General features: G+C 44.9%; 1 protein-coding gene across 1 annotated transcript in view; it reads left to right on the forward strand.

The window, feature by feature from the left end:
* Nucleotides 1–19,932, forward strand: part of Eif2ak4 (eukaryotic translation initiation factor 2 alpha kinase 4) — an 86,699-nt gene that overhangs the window by 35,663 nt on the left and 31,104 nt on the right. The window contains exons 10-19 of the mRNA XM_032903918.1: nt 1,614–1,720; nt 3,005–3,162; nt 5,921–6,348; nt 7,315–7,384; nt 10,980–11,063; nt 12,355–12,477; nt 15,190–15,294; nt 17,480–17,537; nt 18,349–18,428; nt 19,513–19,614. Of these exons, the coding sequence (XP_032759809.1) occupies nt 1,614–1,720; nt 3,005–3,162; nt 5,921–6,348; nt 7,315–7,384; nt 10,980–11,063; nt 12,355–12,477; nt 15,190–15,294; nt 17,480–17,537; nt 18,349–18,428; nt 19,513–19,614 (1,315 nt within the window). The remainder of the gene's footprint in view (nt 1–1,613; nt 1,721–3,004; nt 3,163–5,920; nt 6,349–7,314; nt 7,385–10,979; nt 11,064–12,354; nt 12,478–15,189; nt 15,295–17,479; nt 17,538–18,348; nt 18,429–19,512; nt 19,615–19,932) is intronic.

Raw genomic sequence — 19,932 nt, forward strand, 5'->3', positions numbered from 1 at the left:
ATAGAAGTCATTCTCACTATGCGTTAGCTTTTTCTGATCCACATCTATTGTCACAGCAGTCACATTAATGTCACAGTTGAGTAAGAGTTATAGTGCTCTTCAGAATCTAATACAGCATGTGTAGAGTGTGTGTGTGTGTGAGAGAGAGAGAGAGAGAGAGAGAGAGAGAGAGAGAGAGAGAGAGAGACTGAGAAATTGAGAAACAATCCTGACAGTAAGAGAATGCATCATAAATAAATTCTGGTAGGTGCCTGGCTCTCCAAGGGTTGAGAGTTCACACCTCTCCTGCGCTGCCACTGGCCCCTGTTGCACTGAGACTGCAGCTCTCATTGTTCTTGGCAGGAAGAACTGTGGAAAGTTCCAGGCCTGCCATCCCTTCCAGTCTCAAAGCTAAGGCTAGCATGGCCTCTACTGCTGCTGGTAGCCACTCTACTGCCAAAATGTTGGGTTCTGAAAATATAATCCTATCATGAAAGAGCTCCTCAAAGCTGCAGTTCACTCTCAGGAAGCTTTAAACCATTTTTGGTCCAGATCTGCTGTGTCAGTCACATTAGTGCCACGGTGGTAGACTCGGAGTTGACAGTGCACTTTAGAACCTAACAGAACACGTGTAGGCATGGTCAGTACACTGGGTATGTAAAACTGGAAATAACCCCAATCAGACTAGAGAATGTATTAGGAAATTCCAGTGGATCCAAGCTGATGTAGGAGTTTAGAAGGACGTTTATTGGCATATTTATTTTGACATGAGATTTTAAGACATGGCTGAAGGGCCGTGGCTAAAGGCAAATAAACTCAGTATCCTCCATAGCATTATGGTGGGTTGCTGTGCACTTGTAGACAGTATCAGAGAGGAAAGGGTTTGTAGTGATGCACATTAAGAAATTACGAGATAGCTGGGTGCTGGAACGCAGCAGCAAGTGGATTTCACTGAGTTCAAGCCAGAGCAAGTTCTAGGACAGCCAGGGCTACACAGAGAAACCCTGTTTCAAAAGAGAACAAAACAAAAACCAAAGGAAAGAGGGACAGCAGGCGAGAGAGAACTCTATCATTTATTTATTCATCCCTTTGAGGCAGGGTCTCACTTTGTGGTTGTAGCTGGCCATTCACTCACCTCACAGGCAGAGCAGGCTGGCCTGTCACCTGGCAGGCAGAGCAGGCTGGCCTTGGGACTTTGACGTTTAGCCATGTTGCTCGGCCCCCGCTGTGGTTCAGATCCTCAGTGTCTGACTGCTGTCTTGGAAGTCAGATTTATGTCGGGTCCTCGACAGGCAAGGTTCAGCAGGGCAGGCTACTAAGCGGCTAATGGAAGTGGCAATTCAAAGCTGGTTTCTATGGCCTGAGAGCATTTCAAATCATTTGTCCCTCTGTAGTTAACAAAGTGTAGTTGGTTTTTCTTTCCTCTTTTCAATTTGAATCCAGTCTACTGTAGGACATGCCAACCGTAAAGTGGTGTTTATTCATTTAAATTCATTTTTAAGTAAATTTTCTTCCAAAAGTAACATGAATTTGCTAATGTATTTAAAAAGAAAAGCAGAGTCACAGATAACTGGGTAGATGAACCAGAAAGGCATTTACGTTGTACACACTGAGATTCTCCCTCCCCCTCCGAGGTGCGTTTGCCTGGACGACAAGGAAAGGTGGAGCCCTCAACAGTTGCTGAAACATAGCTTTATAAACCCTCAGCCAAAAATGCCTTTGGTGGAGCAGAGTCCTGAAGGTGAGTTATTGCCTGCCTGCCTTTCATTGTTTTTGATAGGGTCCCACTGTGTAGTCCAGGCTAGACCTCTTGGTCCTCCTGCCTCTGCCTCCTGAGTGCTAAGATTACAGACATGCCCTACACACTTGACTTTTTTATTGTTGCTATGATTATGAAAACACAAAGCCTGAAACTGAGAGTGTCTGCCTAAATTATTTCTTTGCCTATGCCAGGCCTCACTTAATCCTTTGTGTGCAAGCCTTGTGTGTACAGGACTGCTTTGCAACCCTAGTTCTAACCTCTATCGATGAAGTGGTGTTATTGTAAAATTATTAAAAATAAGAACTGTCTTTTATCCCCCACTAGGTCCATCACCACAGTGCCCCAAGATATCTGGTAGATACCTTGCCAGAAGCACACATCCCAATTCCACGGCGGCCCAGTGTCTCTAGCCACCACACACTTTCTTACACTTAAATCGCTACATGAAAGACCACACAACACAATAACCTTTGATCCAATCGATAAGATATAAATGCCCACCTAAACATACACAGCCCTGTACACATCCATCCCTTATGAACATTCATAACAACTTGTAAGGGTACAGCGTGGAATCTTAACGTCAGCGTCCATGTAGTCTCCCGGCTACTCTGCTGTCTCCTCCTCTTCCTTCAAACTTTTCTCCCACCCATCCTTCCTTCTCATCCAATGACAGGCCTCATTCTATCCTGTACCTGCCTCACCTGTGACATCATCCCAACAAAGTGGATGGGCATCCCCTTCTTGTGTTACCCACATTGCCACATTATATTAGAAGAGCTTGGAGTGGACAGGAAACCTGAGTTTGGGTTCCAGCTGCCTAGTTCAGTCAGTTCTCTCCATCCCTGTACCCTTGCCTGTAGAATGGGCTAACTGTAGATTCCTGCCTGTTTTAAAGACAACCAGGTGAGAAAAGATGTCAAAGGATACGAAGTGCTTTTTCAGACCACTAGTTAGGGCCCCTTCCTCTCATACTTACGTTATTGGCTCCTGTGAGCTGTCTGCTTTTTTGTTGTTGTTAATTCTTAATTATGCGTACATGTGGGGGAGGGGCTTATGTGTGCACATGTGGATGCAGTGCCCAGAGAGGCCAAAAGAGGCCACTAGATTCCCTAGAGCTGAGTTACAGGTAGTTGTAAGCTGCCCACTGTGGGTGCTGGGAACCATCAAACTCCAGTCTGCAGAGGCAGTATGAGCCCTTATCACTATTGAGCCATCTCTCAGCCCAGCCCTCTGATTCCTAATGCTTCTGCTTTATTCCAGATTCTGGGGGACAAGATTACATCGAGACCGTCATCCCCAGCAACCAGCTGCCCAGCGCTGCGTTCTTCACTGAGACACAAAGACAGTTCTCTCGATACTTCATTGAGTTTGAAGAACTACAGCTTCTGGGGAAAGGAGCTTTTGGAGCTGTCATCAAGGTATGACAGGGTTGTTCCCAGCCCCTTTCTCTTTCACTCCCATGGCCTCAGGCTTAGTTTCCATTCCATTTTGAGAGAGGAAAGGGAAGTGAATAAGACTCTTAGAAGCTGTGAGCACCTTTACCTCCTGGAGCTAAAGGCTTTCTTTAATGCTACTCTGGACCCATTAAGAATACATTGTTCCTATGTCCTTGGTTGGCTCAGAACACTGACATGAAGAAAAAAAAGAAAACCATGATTATAATCATCGTGAGTGGCCAAGATCTCTGCGTGAAGAACATTTTCCTGTGCTTCTTTCGATCAGGAAGAAAGTTGTCTTTTTCACCCTCCCCGTTGTTGGGGTCGTCATAGAGGAAAGGATTCCAAAGTTAGAATAGAGATAAGCACTCATGCTGGGAGACCGTCTTGATGGCTCTCACTTTCTAGCTTAGGAAGATGGAAGAGTAAGAGCATATTTTACAGTCTGCCGCCATTAGGACTCTGCTCACTTGATCTGGGTAAATTTTAGTATGTAATATAGGAAGAGGCTTCTGCTGTTTCAGTGTTTTATAACCCACTGGAGATGCAGATTAAAAAGTAAGAAGAACAACTGAGGTACATGCCTTTGTTTACATATGAATGTGACCTCTCTCCTTTGGGTGTGTGTGTGTGTGTGTGTGTGTGTGTGTGTGTGTGTGTGTGTAATTCCGAGTGTATAGGAAAGCAGGTGTCACTCTAGTTTGCTGTTGATTTTTGTGTGTTTTGGAGGGTTTTGTTTTGTTGGGTTTTGTTTGCTTGTTTGTTTTGGGTCAAGGTTTCATGTTACCTGGGCTGGCCTAGAAAACACAAGGCCTTGATTCCTCTTCTTTCTTCTGACCCCTGAGTACTGGGACTTCAAGCCATTATTCCCAAGCCTGTTTCATGCTGTGCTGAGATCAAACCCGGGGTTCGTGTGTACTTGGCAAACACTCTACTACGTGAGCTATCCCCGACAGGTTTTTGAGGATTATACAGTCCAGGCTGTTCTCTGACTCAGTGTGGCTAAGGATGGCCCTCATCCCCTGGCCCTCTTGCCTAGTCTCCCTGTGTTAGGATTACATTTCCATCTTAGAAGTGTCTCTCTTAGTGCAGGCCTCTCAGCCAAAACAAGGAATTGTCCCATAATAAAAGAAGGCCAGCCTTTAGCAGGTATCCTACAAGGAAACTCACAGTTCTAGGAGGAGTTTAATTCACAATGTCATTTTTATTAACTCCTTGGTTTTTTTTAGATTCTTGAATTTGACAACAAACTTCATTTCTTTCTTTCTCTTCTTGTCTTTTTTTGGACAGGGCCCTTATAACTTTTCTCTTTTACACGATCTTAAAGATGATTAGCGAGCTGCCGTACATACCAAGGGCATCTTCACCTGAGGCCCCTCTTTCTCCTCTTGAGACCCCAGCTCTCACCCCCTCTCCAGACTGAGTGGAGAAGCCAGTTTCACCATCAGGCTTCTTTAGCAGTTGCCCTTCACCATTTGAACACATCTGGACGAATGAATTGCTAGGAGTTTTCAGTGCGTTAACTCTTACGTAAATGTGAAGGAAAAGCTGGTACCCTTAGTTCAGTCAAACCAGTGGAGCCTTCTGGGAGGGCGCTGTGTGAGCGAGCACACTGGCCTTGGAGACTTTCTGTTGTTTCTCTGTGCTCCTGTTTTTATTGCTTGATTTTATATCACCCGTTTTGAATCTTAGTTGGGTGACAAAAATCAATGGGCAGCATGCTGTTGATGGTGATCTCTACTACTGTTGGTCAAGCACACCTCCCTGGAGCTGTGAGAGAATTCTTTCTCCATATGTTCGAATTTATTCCTTAGTGTCCCCATTCAGCTAGCAGTGAAAATGTATAAACGCCATGTAGGTAAGAAAACTGAGTCTCAAGGAAGCAGAATATCTCCCCCAAATTTACATGCCTTAGAAATTCTTCATAAAATAATTTTTAATCTAATTTTAATTAATTTAGCTTTGTTAAAATTTCCGGAGTTTCATCCATCTTTGGTGACTTTGAGGATTAAGAAAATAAAATCATCAGATAAAAACTTACACTGGTTTTAGAATATTAATTTTTCTTTAAAATTAAAATGTATTTTGATATTTATTTAGCAAATGTAGCAATGGAAGAATAGGAAGTAATTTTCATGAAAATTATTGGAACTTATGACTCCAAATGTTAACCTAATTTTAAAGAAAACGTTACACTTATTGATAAAGAAATAAATGACTAAGACAAGCACGGTGGTCCATGCCTACATCCCAGCATTCAAAAGATGGAGGCAGGAGGCTGCAGAGTCTAAGGTTAGCTTACTCCACAGGGAGTTTGAGACTAGCTTGGGCTAAACGAGACCCTGCCTAAAAACGAAAGAAAAGGTGTATTCCGGTAATCCCAGCTCTGAAGTAGAAGGATGTCAAGTCCCAGGCCTGGCTACATAGTGAGATATCTCCCCAAAAAAGAGAGAGAAGAGGGAGGGGTGAGGAAAAAGGGAAAGAAACAAGGAAGCAGAGAGATGAAATGCATGCCCTCCCCAGGGTCTCCCAGCAGAATCCTCACATATGAATTTTTTGAACTTTTTCCCTGTTTGAGGCAACCAAGGCTTAAATCCAAGCTTTGTGGCTCTTAACTTTTATTATGGGTTCTCAGGCTCCAAATTCTGCTGGGGAGGAAACGGGTCCATTCGGTAAAAATGCCAGTGTGCAGGGTTCTGGGCTAGGAATCTGACCAGGTCCTGTCCCCTACTGCCTGCAGGTGCAAAACAAGCTTGATGGCTGTTGCTATGCTGTGAAGCGTATCCCTATCAACCCTGCAAGCAGGCAGTTCCGCAGGATCAAGGGCGAGGTGACGCTCCTATCGCGCCTGCACCATGAGAACATTGTACGCTACTACAACGCCTGGATCGAACGGCATGAGCGCCCAGCGGTGCCAGGGACACCACCCCCAGACTGCATACCCCAGGCCCAGAACAGCTCAGCCACCAGCGGGAAAGCATCAGGCGACACTGAGGAACTGGGCAGCGTGGAGGCTGCAGCACCACCGCCCATCCTCAGCAGCTCAGTGGAGTGGAGCACATCTGCAGAGCGCTCTAACAGCGCCCGTTTCCCAGTCACAGGCCAGGACTCCAGCAGCGATGAGGAAGATGAGGACGAGCGCGATGGTGTCTTCTCGCAGTCCTTTCTGTAAGTGCTTGCGGTAGAGGACCCCTGGCCCCTAACCCAATAAAAGGCTCACACCAGAGGTACTCAGAATCCCAATGTTGTTGACCCTGCTAAGAAAGAAGCAAACTGAAGAAACTTCCTCTTTCGGGGAGTAGCCAATTGCAACCCAGAGGAATTTTAAAGATTTCCCACATCCAAGGCCAGAAGAAAGGAGGGGCAGATGTGATTTCCACTACTTTATCTTGATACATTTAAGAGAATTTGTGACTGTTTTAAATCACAGTTTCCAACTCTGTGGACCACTTAAGAGTCTTGATAACTAACTGCCCACCAGACAGGAAATTATGACTCAAGGTCATTTGTCTTAGCAGTTTACTTCATTGTACTCAGTTGGATATAATTTATTACAACTCTTAGCAGTTAATTACTTTGTGAAACAAACTCCTTCTTAAAGAGTTCTCTGTTAGGGGCTTGAGAGAGGGCTCCGGGTAAGAGAGCCTTTTGCTCTTTCAGAGGAGTTGAGTTCGATACCCAGCACCTACCTAACTGCTAACCATCTGTAACTTCAGCCCCAGGGAATCACACGCCCCCTCTGGCCTCTACAGGCACAGCTTACATATGGTACACAGACAATGATGGCAAAACACCCATACATACAAAATAAAGATTTAAATAAATAAATAAAAATGCTGTGTTTAGGTAACAGAAAAGAAAAAACAACAGCCCATCTGTATTGGTGTTGTAGGGTAGTGGTGTGTCTTAGTTACTGTGCTATTGCTGGGAAGAGACACCAAAGAGCCTTCCAGCAAGGCTCCTAATCTCCAACCAGAGGCCAAGCATTCACTGTATGAGCCTGCAGAGGCCGTCCTCCTTCAGACTACCCATGGGAGAATGCTCTAGCTTCTTTGCTTTTCTGGTGAACTAAAAAGCAGTTTGTTTTGTTGGTTGGTTTGTTGGTTTAATATGTCTTTATTTCTCTCTTTTAAGACCTGCTTCAGATTCTGACAGTGACATCATCTTTGACAATGAAGATGAAAACAGTAAAAGTCAGAATCAGGTAAATATGTAAGTAGAAGTTACCTAGTTCCGTTCAGAGCATGATATAGAAGGAAATGACATCATCTAATGTTATAAACATCAAGTGGAATGTCGGAGCCTTAATCTGATATGTGAATATCAGTTTAAAAATACAGCCATTCATATAAAATAAATCCTATTTTTGGCTTTCATTCACACCATAAATTTATACTGATATATACATATATAAATTTATCATAAATTTTATACTGACATATAGAAGAAAATTGACATACTTTTCCAAATGGTAGAAAGTCTCACAAAGGAGCTAGAGAGATGGCTTAGCAGTTAAGAGCTCTTTTTTTGTTTTTTTTTTTTGTTTTTTTTTTTTTTTATTTCTTATTTACTTTTCGGGTTTTATTCCCTTTCCCGGTTTCCGGGCAAACATCCCCCTTCCCCCTCCCCTTCCTTATGGGTGTTCCCCTCCCCACCCTCCCTCCATTGCCGCCCTCCCCCCAACAATCTAGTTCACTGGGGGTTCCGTCTTAGCAGGACCCAGGGCTTCCCCTTCCACTGGTGCTCTTACTAGGATATTCATTGCTACCTATGAGGTCAGAGTCCAGGGTCAGTCCATATATAGTCTTTAAACATGTGGCCTTATTTATAATAGCCAGAAGCTGGAAAGAACCCAGATGCCCTTCAACAGAGGAATGGATACAGAAAATGTGGTACATCTACACAATGGAATATTACTCAGCTATCAAAAACAATGACTTTATGAAATTAAGTAGGCAAATGGTGAACTGGAAAAATATCATCCTGAGTGAGGTAACCCAATCACAGAAAAACACACATGGTATACACTCATTGATAAGTGGCTATTAGCCCAAATGCTTGAATTACCCTAGATGCCTAAAACAAATGAAACTCAAGACGGATGATCAAAATGTGAATGCTTCACTCCTTCTTTAAAAGGGGAACAAGAATACCCTTGGCAGGGAATAGAGAGGCAAAGATTAAAACAGACACAGAAGGAACACCCATTCAGAGCCTGCCCCACATGTGGCCCATGCATACAGCCATCCAATTAGACAAGATGGATGAAGCAAAGAAGTGCAGGCCGACAGGAGCGGATGTAGATCTCTCCGAGAGACACAGCCAGAATACAGCAAATACATAGGCGAATGCCAGCAGCAAACCACTGAATTGAGAATAGGAACCCCGTTGAAGGAATCAGAGAAAGAACTGGAAGAGCTTGAAGGGGCTGGAGACCCCATATGTACAACAATGCCAAGCAACCAGAGCTTCCAGGGACTAAGCCACTACCAGTTAAGAGCTCTTAACTATGCTCTTGCAGGCCTGAGCTTGGTCCCCAAGCTCAAGTTATTCACATGATAACTCATGACACCTGTAAACCCTGTCCCAGGGGATCCAGTGTCCTCTGTCCTCCACAGGCATCAGTACACATGGTGTGCATAAACTCAGGCAGGTATACATGTATACAAATACATTTAATTTAAAAAATCATTTTAAGTTACATAGAGGATTGAGAAATGTTTTCTGTGGTTGGGGATGGGGATTGAAAGCAAATTAAACAGTCTCATCGTGGAGTTAGCTTCTTCCCTTCAGTTAATCTTGATGCTCAGTTTGATAAACCATCTTCTAGAACAGTGTTTTAACTATGTAGCATGACCCTGCAGTGTGTGGTGAGTAAGTTGAAAGGATCACAGCCAGCCTTATTTTATTTCTGATATTGTGGACAAGAGGAGAGAATGCCAGAATGCACCTTACTTTTAGTGAAAGTAAATTATGTTGATAGAACTTGTCCTTTCTGGGAACAGGTCAGGAGAATGGGGTGCCCTTGAAAAGGAACTGAGCCCAGTTCCCAGGACCCAGGTCAGGCAGTTCACAGTTGCCCATAACTCCAGTTCCAGATGCTTACTGGATGTGTACTGGGGGTGATATAAAGCACATTTCTCCATATGGCTCATGGTTTTAAAGGCTCAACAAACACCCTGGACCCTCAGATCCCACGTAGCTCTGTTTCCTTCTCTGGTCAGGATCAGAGCCGCAGGCTGGTGCCTCAAGCTCAGAGTAGCAACAGTGAGCTGACCATTGTATCCCGAGTCTGTGATAACTGGATGGTCTCTGGTGTTTACGAGTTCACTCACAGGATACAAACATGTAGACCCTCTTAATACACATTTCAATTGATTTGAAGATTTGAATGAATTAGCCAGTATGTTTTTAATAAGTATTGTTAGTTAAAAACCACTTAAGCTTCTTTGCTTTCCTTTTTTAATTATAAAGTTAGCCACAGTAATAGCATAAATAGCCTAAACTGCACAAGTTATATTTGCTTTAGTGTTAGTTGTGCACTTAATTATCAAGGGCAACAAATTCATGCTTCCAGTTTGGTTCAATTAAAGACAGCATCCCATGAGCATTCTAATTGATGGGTAGGAACCTCAAGGGCTTAATAATCTCCACAGACGCTCCACAGAGAAGATAAGTAATTTAGTATTTAAATCCAGTTGTTTCAAGAGGAGAACTTTTTAATTTTCTTTGAAAAGGGAAAATATTAAAAAATGTTCTTCCTTATAAAAACTGTAGTCAGGGGACCAGAGAGCAGTTAAGAGCATGTGATGTTCTTCAGAGAACTGAATCCAAGCACTGCCTGGTGGCTCGCCGCTGCCTGGCTCTCCAGCCTCAGGAGATCCTGTCACCTCCTCTAGCCTCCTCAGGCCCCTGCACTCACATGTGCACACCCACACACAGACGTGCACATAGAGACAGACGTGCACATAGAGACAGAACTGGGAAAAATAAAATCTAATAAACCCTTGTAAATCAGGAACAACAGAAACTAATCCTGTTCCTTAAATACGTGTATCCAGAAGACCTAGAACATATTTTAATGCACCTGTATGTGCTTCTGTTTGAGGTTATGCACACCGTATGAGCTGCCCCATGGAGCTCTAGGGCACTGGATCCCCTGAACTCTGGAGTTAGGTAATTGTGAGCTACCCGATGTTAGTGCTGAGAATGGAGCCCAGGTCCTCTGCAAGAGCAGTAAGCACTCTAAAGCCATTGAGCCAGTAATTATTTTCTGGGCTCTCCAACCCTAGAAAAGACTTTCTTTGAAGGTAATATAAAGAAAATTACCCATGGGAGACAAGAGAGTTGGCCTTGTGAGGAAGTGGTCTGCGTATCACTTGCTACTTATAAGTGGCCGCTAAGGTGTGTTCAGGGATGTAGCCCAGAGGACACTGAGCCTTCTGACAATGAGAAGATACCTGTTAACACAGGCTTGCCCTGTATTCATTCCATCCTTCTTACCAGTGATCCTCAGGTAAGGCCTGAACAGGAGTCAATCTGCTATTGTACATTTTCCCTATCCCCATATCTCCCAGTGTTGTGTGTAAGCTATCCAGGATTTCTGGTCACACCGGACTTTCCCTTTAAGTGCTCCAAGCTTCTAAAGGATGGTAGTTGTTCTCTGCTCTGCTGATGTCCCCTAAAGTGATAGGAGGCCATGCCCAGGAGGTTAGGGCCTTAGACACAATTCTTGAAGGTGATGATGCTCTTGTTGAATTTCAGCCCTCAATTTGAGTTCTGTGATCCTCTTGATTCAGGATGAAGACTGCAATGAAAAGGACAGTCGCCATGAGATTGAGCCATCAGTGACGACCGAAGCTGTGCACTACCTGTACATCCAGGTGAGAGGCTGGTGGGCAGCTCCGTGACGGGTCCCTCGCATTGCTTGTTGGCAGCATGTTTTGTGATATGGTGCAAGGCCGTGGACAAGAGGGCTGCTTGGCACTGCCGAGGAGTAAGGCCAGGGAAACTGGAGCATGGAAGGAGCCTCCCCCAGCCCGGAACCCATCCTTTTGCAGTGTTATCAGGAGACGCCATGGGGCAGCCCTGGGCCTAGGCTGTGCAAGTGCACATCCTAGATCTACCTGCCAACATTGTGTGAGCTTAGATGAAGTTCCTCAGTCCTTTGTGCCTCAGTTTCCCACAGATTAACTATTGATACTTCTCACAACCATGTCTGAGTCTGCTGGATGCAGGAGTGGGCATGCCCAAGCTGTCTCTATGTGACCTTTCTCTAGCCCTGTGAAGTAGGTGGGACTCTTGGGATCTCAGCCCTGAGTGAGGCCTGGAGGGTGACTCAGAATGTGCCATGATGATTCTGAGGATGAGGAAGAAGGCTGATGTGTAAAACAGCAACACTTCTGCCTGAGGAATTTCCTTCTCTGGTCCTGGCTGGGACCCAAAAGCTAGTTTCCACATTGACCTAAGACTTAAATAACGGTGCACTGTTTTCTCTCTCTCTCTCAGTATATACCAGGAAAGGCTGAGACAGAGCCCTGCCTGAATGTTTCCATGCGTCTGATGTTTTTCTCTAGAGTCAAAGAACATTTGTTGTTCGTGTACAAATAAAGCCAGGGACATCATTAGGCTAATTAGCTATTCTTGGAAATTTGAGATTGGAAACGATCTTGTAACATAATAACATCTTACTGAAATCTCAGTTTTCATGCTTGTGACAAGGCTTTTAAACAAAAATGGAATTTAAAAACAAGCAGCCAGGATGCAGAGGCCTTGTCTCAATCCCACTGTAGTGGGGAGGTTACATAACCTGCTAATATTATGTATTTTTGCGCCAATGTACTCTTCAGTATTATTGGTTATTAATACTATTGTTAAATGTGTATTTGTCTCTACTGGTTTTAGGGGTGTTTGGGGTGCTGGGGATGGTGCTTCACGTATGCTTGGAATGTGCCCTATCATTGAGCCAGTTCCTTATGCAAGATGGGGTTTTTTTTCTTTTTCATGCTCTCATTTGTTTCATTTTTTAGCATTAAAAAGAAAGGCCGTTCTTTCTAAGACTGTTTAAAATCCCTGTCATAAGTTTTAGCCTGAGTGATTGCACTGACTTCAGCTCTCCTCCTTCTTGTGAGCCTTCAGTGTGATGGGCTCTGCTTGGTTTGTTTTTCTCTGTAGATGGAGTACTGCGAGAAGAGCACACTGCGGGACACCATTGACCAGGGGCTGTTCCGAGATACTAGCCGGCTCTGGAGGCTTTTCCGAGAGATTCTGGATGGATTAGCTTATATCCATGAGAAAGTAAACTTTATAGCATCTCATGTCCATACCTCTGTTTACATAAATTGTGCATTTATGTTGCATGAATGTTTGTGCGTGTGTTGTGGGGATTAGGGATAGGCTTCCCTTGTAATTGTGCTTGTGGATGCAGATGGATTGGATGAGAATGGCCCCCATAGGTTCATGTGTTTGAGTCTTGGTCTCCGGTTGGTGGAACAATTTGGGAAGGATTGAGAGGGGAGGTGTGTCATTAGAGGGATGTTTTGAGGTTCCAAAAGCCTGTGTCATTCCCAGGTTGCTTTCTCTTCCTGTAGTTGATAGATCAGGATATAAGCTCTTAGTTACTGCTGTTTCAGCGCCATGGCTGCCTGCCTGCTGCCATGCTCCCTGCCTTGGTGTGGGCATAGACTCACCCAAGTTCACACTTTCTTCTGTAAAAATTAAACAAGGTCTCTTGCCGAACATTTCAACTAAACCAGCTGCCCAGCCGGCTCTCAGGATCCATTTGTCTGCCACTCTCAGTACCCAGTTTTACGTGGGTGTTGAATATCTGAATTCAGGTCCTCAAGCTTTCATAGCAAATATTTTACCTACTAAACCATCTCCCTGGCTTATATTAAATTATACAAACTTATATTAAAAAATCAAACAGAAAATGGAGAACAAGCATACAAAACAAAACAAAGGAGGAAACTTTGTTATAATGAAATAGTCTTTTTACAATTACCTTTTTATTTGTATATACATGTGTGGGCCAATGAATGCCACTGTGCACATGTGGAGGTCAGAGAACAATTTTCTTTCCTTCTACCATGTGAATTCCACGAATTTACTCGGATTATCAGATTCTGTGGCAAGGACCTTTGCCGGCTGAGCCACCTAGCTGGTCATGGTATCTTATCACCACATAGCCTAAGTTCACCAAAGTATTTGCTCACTGACCCTTTATAAGACGTTTGCCCACACCTCTGTAAGGAAAACATTTGGACTTGTACAGTGTTAAGGATGATTGTAGCGGTGAATTAGTTAACCGCTTTGGCTCCTGGCAGGTGGCGCATGTGCTGCACCAGCCAAGAGCTCTCTGGATTCCTGAATGAAAGACACACACACACACACACACACACACACACACACACACACACACACACACACACACACCACTAATTTTTGTTATGCCTTGACTAGCTCAATGGTCGGGCATTTCTAAACCTCCCGTCAGCCAGCACATTCTCCCCCGAGGCAGTCCTGACTAACACCTCTTAAATCTATATTGTATATGATGCCCTGGTTCCTTCTGGGTGCCCTCCTTATCTTTGCTGCCCAGGGTGCTTCTGGGCAGCCTTTCTGGGGACTGCATTCCATCTTGTACCCTCATGTTGGCCGTTACTCCCTCCTGTTCCTTCCCAGTGTGGTCTGTCCTCGTCTCTTCTTCTGGCAGAGATCCTGTGTTTCCTCTCCCTGTGTTTCCTCTCCCTGTGTTTCCTCTCCCTGTGTTTCCTCTCCCAGGAACCTAGAAGTTGCCCACCCCCCTCCAGCCATTGGCTGTTGGCTCTTTACTAATCAATCAGAAACCAATTGGGGACAGGGACCTTCAGCATTTGGACATGCAGATTCCCAATTTGGGGGCTGGATCAGGACAAAGCATTAGAATCAATTCCCAATAGATGATCCTTTGATGAAGTTGAGTGTAGAGTGTGAATGTGGTTCGTACATACAGACCTGGCTCTAAGTGACCTAATGCTGTGCCTCCTAGGAACCTGGAGAAACTAGAGAGCTGCCCAGCAGAGAGCAGCGAGGCTCGGTCACTCAGCATAGCTGTGTGTAGAATGTCATTTGAAAGCTACAAGTTGGCAGTTCAAGGTGAATGCTCTCAGGCCTGGCTTCTGGGTGACACAGTGCTCACATCTTAAACAAGGAATTATCTAATGTTAGGGCTTTTTTCCCTTTGCCTCAATTTTTTTTGGAACTTCAAAATGTTATAGTGTGCCCTGTTAATATTGAGAAGCCATGAAATCTACATGCCATAATTTGCAAGGTGGAAAATAAAAGGGAATTCTACTGGGCGTCATTAGACCTCTCATGTGCATCACCTGCATGCACAGAGGCACAAGCATGGGCAAGCCCATGCTTGAGAGGGACTCTGGTTCTCAGAGCCAGAAGAGTGCTATATGGTATATGCCTTTACACCATACAAAAGACCAAAGAAGGGTTGTTGTTACATTTAGCGTCTTCTAAGTGCAGCAGTAAGCATGATGAGCCCTTACGAGGGGGAGAAAGCAGGGTCCCTGTGATGTTATCATTGAGCTCCTCCTGAGAGCTGGTGGCACAAACTTGAATTGTTAGAGCAGTGTGCAAGGCTCATGAAAGAGGCAAAACAGGTCAGTGTCGGTGCGATTGGAATGAGTGGACAGGTCCAAGAGTGTGGCAGACAGAGGAGTGCAAAGAAAAACCAGGAGAGGAAGGAAAGGAAAGTGGGGCCTAAGCAGAGAACAGGGGAGGGTAAGGAGTCTCTGAGGGAGCTGCTGAACAGAGCCTGGGAGTTGCCCCTGCTCGGCACCACAGTGCGGAGGTCGGAGGTCACAGGACATTCCAGAGACCAGACACCTAGGATCAGGAAGTCCCTGGGAGAAGACTCATCCAGTTGTTATCACAACACTCGGCCTTTAAAATCGGGAAACAACGTGCTGCACTCTGTGGGAAGCAGTTGTTGGAGTCTTCATTGTCTTCCGACAGGGAATGATTCACCGGGATTTGAAGCCTGTCAACATTTTTTTGGATTCTGATGACCATGTGAAAATAGGTGATTTTGGTTTGGCAACAGACCATCTGGCCTTCAATGTGAGTATTGTTTTTTAAATCAGACTATGCCTGTAAATGACCTGGGTGCCTTAATAATCCTGGAAATACAGAGATGGAATAGTGATCGCCTGTGCCCTGCCGTGTCTCCCTCTGCTGTGAGGCGAGTCTGAAGGGACAGGCAGCAAGTGTGTCTTAGATTATTGGTCGATGAACAGTGTTTAGGTAAAAGGCATAGGATGCTTTATGAGATAATTTGGCAGTTGGGTCTCCTTATGAAGCATATGACAAGCTTTGCATCTGAGGAACTTTCCACTGGTTTGCAAAAGTGAGACTCAGTCCTGGACAAACACTGGCTCTGACATTACAGATTAGTTTAGCATACAGAGCTAATGGATGAGCGGTGTAAGAAATGGTGAGATGAGAGTACGGAGAGGAGGAGATGTGTGGCCACGCAGAACAGGAAGTGTTGTAGACCCAGTGCTGTGGCACTGTTGAAGCATTTAATCAGTTAAACCTAGGAGTTCAAGACCAGCCTGGGCCTCATAATGAGACCCCCATCACCCAAAGGAAAATAAGAGACTGTATAGCAACAGTGTGCTGCATATGGATCCTATAAGGCCAGTCAGTGGGAGGCTAGCAGGCTAAAGGCAAGGGCAGAGCACAGTAGGACTAGGACAAGGATCACCAGAGAAGCTAAGGGCCTAGGTGAGCAGACTTGGTTGTTTGAACATCCCATGTTCTGACTGGCTGAACCTATAAATTGTAGAAAGTCTGACACATAAAAAGGAAGTCTTTGGAAAGTTGGGCAGACTTGAGTGCCAGGGCTCTTTTTAATTATCATAAGCTGGGTTTTAGGTCCCATGATCTGTAGTAAGTGCAGCTCATTCCAAGACTGTCAGAGAAAGAAAATGAATTTAGATGACAGGAATGACCATCAGGCTAATTTAGCAGATGAAGTTAGGAGCAAAGAATGAGGAGCAGAAAAGAGCTGGGAGTGAAGGTGGGTGCCATCTTCCCAGCACTCAGAAGGCAGAGGCAGGAGGACTATTTCAAGTTCAAGACCAGCTTAGGTTACATAATAAGTTCTAAGGCCGGCAGGGCTACAGAGTGAGGCTCTAACACAGCACAGCAAAGGGATGAAGAAGGACGATAAGGACTGGGTCCTGCACAGAACAGAGAACAGATAAAGTGTATTGAAAAGTGCTGAAACCAAGCACAGATAACACAGAGAGAACCCAACTAAAGAACCCAGTGAGGTGCTGGAAAGTAGAGGAGAGGCTCTACAGTCTCACCAATCTGCACACAGCCTTATCGCTGCCGTGTGCCCTGGCCTTAGCAACTCATGCCTCATCTATGAAATGTGTGGATTCTAGGGCCTGCTTCAAAGACTGAGCAGCAAAGGAGAACCGAAGGCGAGTGACGGCGCCTGGAGCATGGCCTCGTGCTCTGGACATCTCGGTTGCTTTTCTGCTGCTGTGATAACACCCTCTGGCCCAGGCAGTTACAGAGGGCAAGAGTCCATGCTGGCACAGCTGGAATAGCTGGCAGCTGGAACAAGCAGGAAACGGCTCACTGAGATGAGTCTTTCAAACCCTCTAAGCCTGCCCCAGCTGCAACTTCTCCCGCAAGGCCACACCTCCTAGGCCTCCCCCAAATAGCCACCATTAGAGGCCAGTATTCAGATGCCCAAGACTTAGGAGGACATCTCCTTCAAACCACCAGACTTGGTTTACAGTGTGACCGTTAGGGTGTGGGAAAGAGGGCAAACTATCCAGTGTGTGCTTCAGCAAGGGACAACGGGGCCAGGTTAGTGACCAGCCTTTAGAGAAAACAAAATAGCAAAAGTGATATGGAGGAGGCTGTGTCACTAGAAAAGGTAGAGCAATGGTTTGTCACTGTTTTTAATTCTCTTCTGCTTCCTGATAAACAGATTCTGTTCCTGGGGCTTGTGGGGTGAACATGAATTGATTTCTGTAAGAATCTGGATATTTATGTCCTGTGAGAGCCATCCAGTGAATCCATCTTCCTCTTGCTTTCACTGGGTTTCCTTTGAACTTTGCACGAAAGAGTTAACTAAATATAAAAAATAAGTAAATACATTAAGTCAAAAAGCATGGTAATACTTATTCAGAGGTCCCTGTTAGCTTTTCAGTCTTCATTTAGAAACATATGAGCCATTTCCATGGGATGCTCTAAGGTTTAATATATACTCCCTGTGTTTTAGGCTGACGGTAAACAGGACGACCAAGCAGGTGATCATGTGATTAAGTCAGACCCTTCAGGTAAAGCCTTTATTTCATCCATGTGTTTAAAAAGAAGACCATAAAACTTCTCAACCTGAAATCTGCCTTTTACTTATAAAAAACTTTATTCTGAAACAAATTGAAATTACTGTTTAAATAGTTTTTATGGAAGTTTAAGGGTTTTTTTTTTTTCCTTTTACTATGTTAATTACTCCTAAGAAACACAAGCACTATCATTAGTAGAACAATGGTAGTGGTGGTCTCCTGGGGGCCCAAAGCTGTGCTTTGACCAACTCTAATTAGTCCTGTAAGGTTACCTCAAGACCTGGCCTTTCTGGGGTCCTATCTTGTCCTAGCCTTCCTATGTAAGCAGAGACCTTTGTGTGAGGCAGTGTGGCCAGCCTAGGGCACAGATCAGTCACCTACGTAGTGTTCATTTTCCTCCCTGGGGTGGGAGGGACAGGACTGCAGATAGCAGAGCCAGCCCAGCTTTGCTTTAAAGAAGCCCTTTTGTTCTGGGCCAGGTAAAGTTGCCTGCCACTGAGCCTGATGACCTGAGTTCAGCCATTTGAGTCCAGAGAGTGGAAGGAATCAATGAGCTCCCACAAGTTGTCCTCTGGCCCTCACATTACATGCCACAGCATGCACACACCCACACAAATAAATAAAGATAACTAGGAGTTAGGAGGAAGCCCTTGGTTTTCAGTTTACTTTAGCTGGAGCTAGGGGTCTAGTTCACTGCCACTCACCCAGCATGCCCAAGACCCCGGGTTCAGTCCTGAGCACTGTGAAACAGCAAGGACGAACAGCTCAGTCCCCAGCTGGAATGCTCTCCTCCTTCCCTCCACAGGCCATTTGACTGGCATGGTTGGCACCGCTCTGTATGTAAGCCCTGAGGTCCAAGGAAGTACCAAGTCTGCATACAACCAGGTACAGTGTGTGTGTGTGTGTGTGTGTGTGTGTGTGTGTGTGTGTGTGTGTGTGTGTTTGGAGGTGAGGAGGTGGTCTCAGAGTGAGTTACAAGCAGAAGCATCAAGATAGTCACACAGGGTTTAGCAATCAGCTGAAGTAGCAACAGCCATTCTAGCCAGAGCATGCAGCAGTGCCCAAGGGCAGCAACTGAAGCTGGCACTGCTGCAGAGGCTGGCACTGCTGCAGAGGCTGGCACTTCCTCCATCCATTAGGACTATGTGAGCTAACCTCTGTGCTGTTCCCCTCCCCGGGTCAGGTTCATAGGGAGCAAGGCAGCCACCGGAGTAACAGCTGCGTTCCCAGCCCTTGCTGAGCTGACCCAGTGACTGTAGAACCCATGACGAGCAAGGAAGCAATAAGAGAAATGTCCTAAATTAGGATGAGGCCCATGAAGAACAGAATTGAGTAGCAAGGCAGTAGTGGGACCTGGCAGACATTCAGAATTGTTTCCTTCAGCTCTGGGCATCCAGCTCTATTCTAGGCAGGTGCTCCACCATTAAACCACATCCTGAAACTCTCACAAGGATGCCATTTAGAATAAAGGATGAACAAGATAAGTGAAGGCTAGAGACATGGCTCAGTTGGTAGGGCACTGGCCTGGCATGTGACAGGCTTGGTCCTATCAGTAGCACTGAGAAGCCATGGGTAGAGCATGCCCAGGAGGGGAAAGGGCTGAAGCAGTGGAAATAGCAAGCATCAAGAAGGGTCTTGGAAGGTGAATACATTCTGTACAGTGGGGTAGCTACAGCTTATAAAAATGTACAATAATTTTAAACATTGCAAATGACTAGATCTCAAATGTTCTTACCAGAGAAAGGGAGGGAAGGAGGGAAGGATGGTAACTATGTAAATAGATAGTCATGTTAGCTTGACTGTGATGGTCATTTCTGGGTGAAAATTTTGGATGATTTGCTTTTAAAATTATAGGTCTAAAACCTTGTTTCAGAACAGATCATCAAGTTCCTTAACTAGACCCCAAAGCTCCTGGAAATGCCACTTTGATATCAGAGCCCTCTAAAGGCAATTTCTGTCTTCCCCACAGAAAGTGGATCTCTTCAGCCTGGGAATTATCCTCTTTGAGATGTCGTATCACCCGATGGTGACTGCCTCAGAAAGAATTTTCGTTCTCAACCAACTTCGAGATGTGGGTGTCAGATATGTTTGATGAATAAATTTCCAGTATCCTCAGTCTCGTGTGGAGATCAGAACTCAAAGCAGGACTTTTTCCTGGTATTTATAAAATAGAAGAGGCTATCAATTGTTGATTTTTTAAAAAATGGTCTTAGCTGATAGCCCAGGCTAGCCTGAAACATGAGATCCCCCTGTCTTATCCTTCTGAATGGCTTGGATTACAGATCCATGGCACCAAGCCTGGCTACCTTTTCTAATTTTAGTGACTCTCATTAGCTGATTCATGGTAAAATAATCAGTTCTGTCGCTTTCAGGGAAATGTCTTTGGGAC

This window comes from Rattus rattus, chromosome 5, assembly GCF_011064425.1.
Source record: "Rattus rattus isolate New Zealand chromosome 5, Rrattus_CSIRO_v1, whole genome shotgun sequence".
Classification (NCBI taxonomy): Eukaryota; Metazoa; Chordata; class Mammalia; order Rodentia; family Muridae; genus Rattus; species Rattus rattus.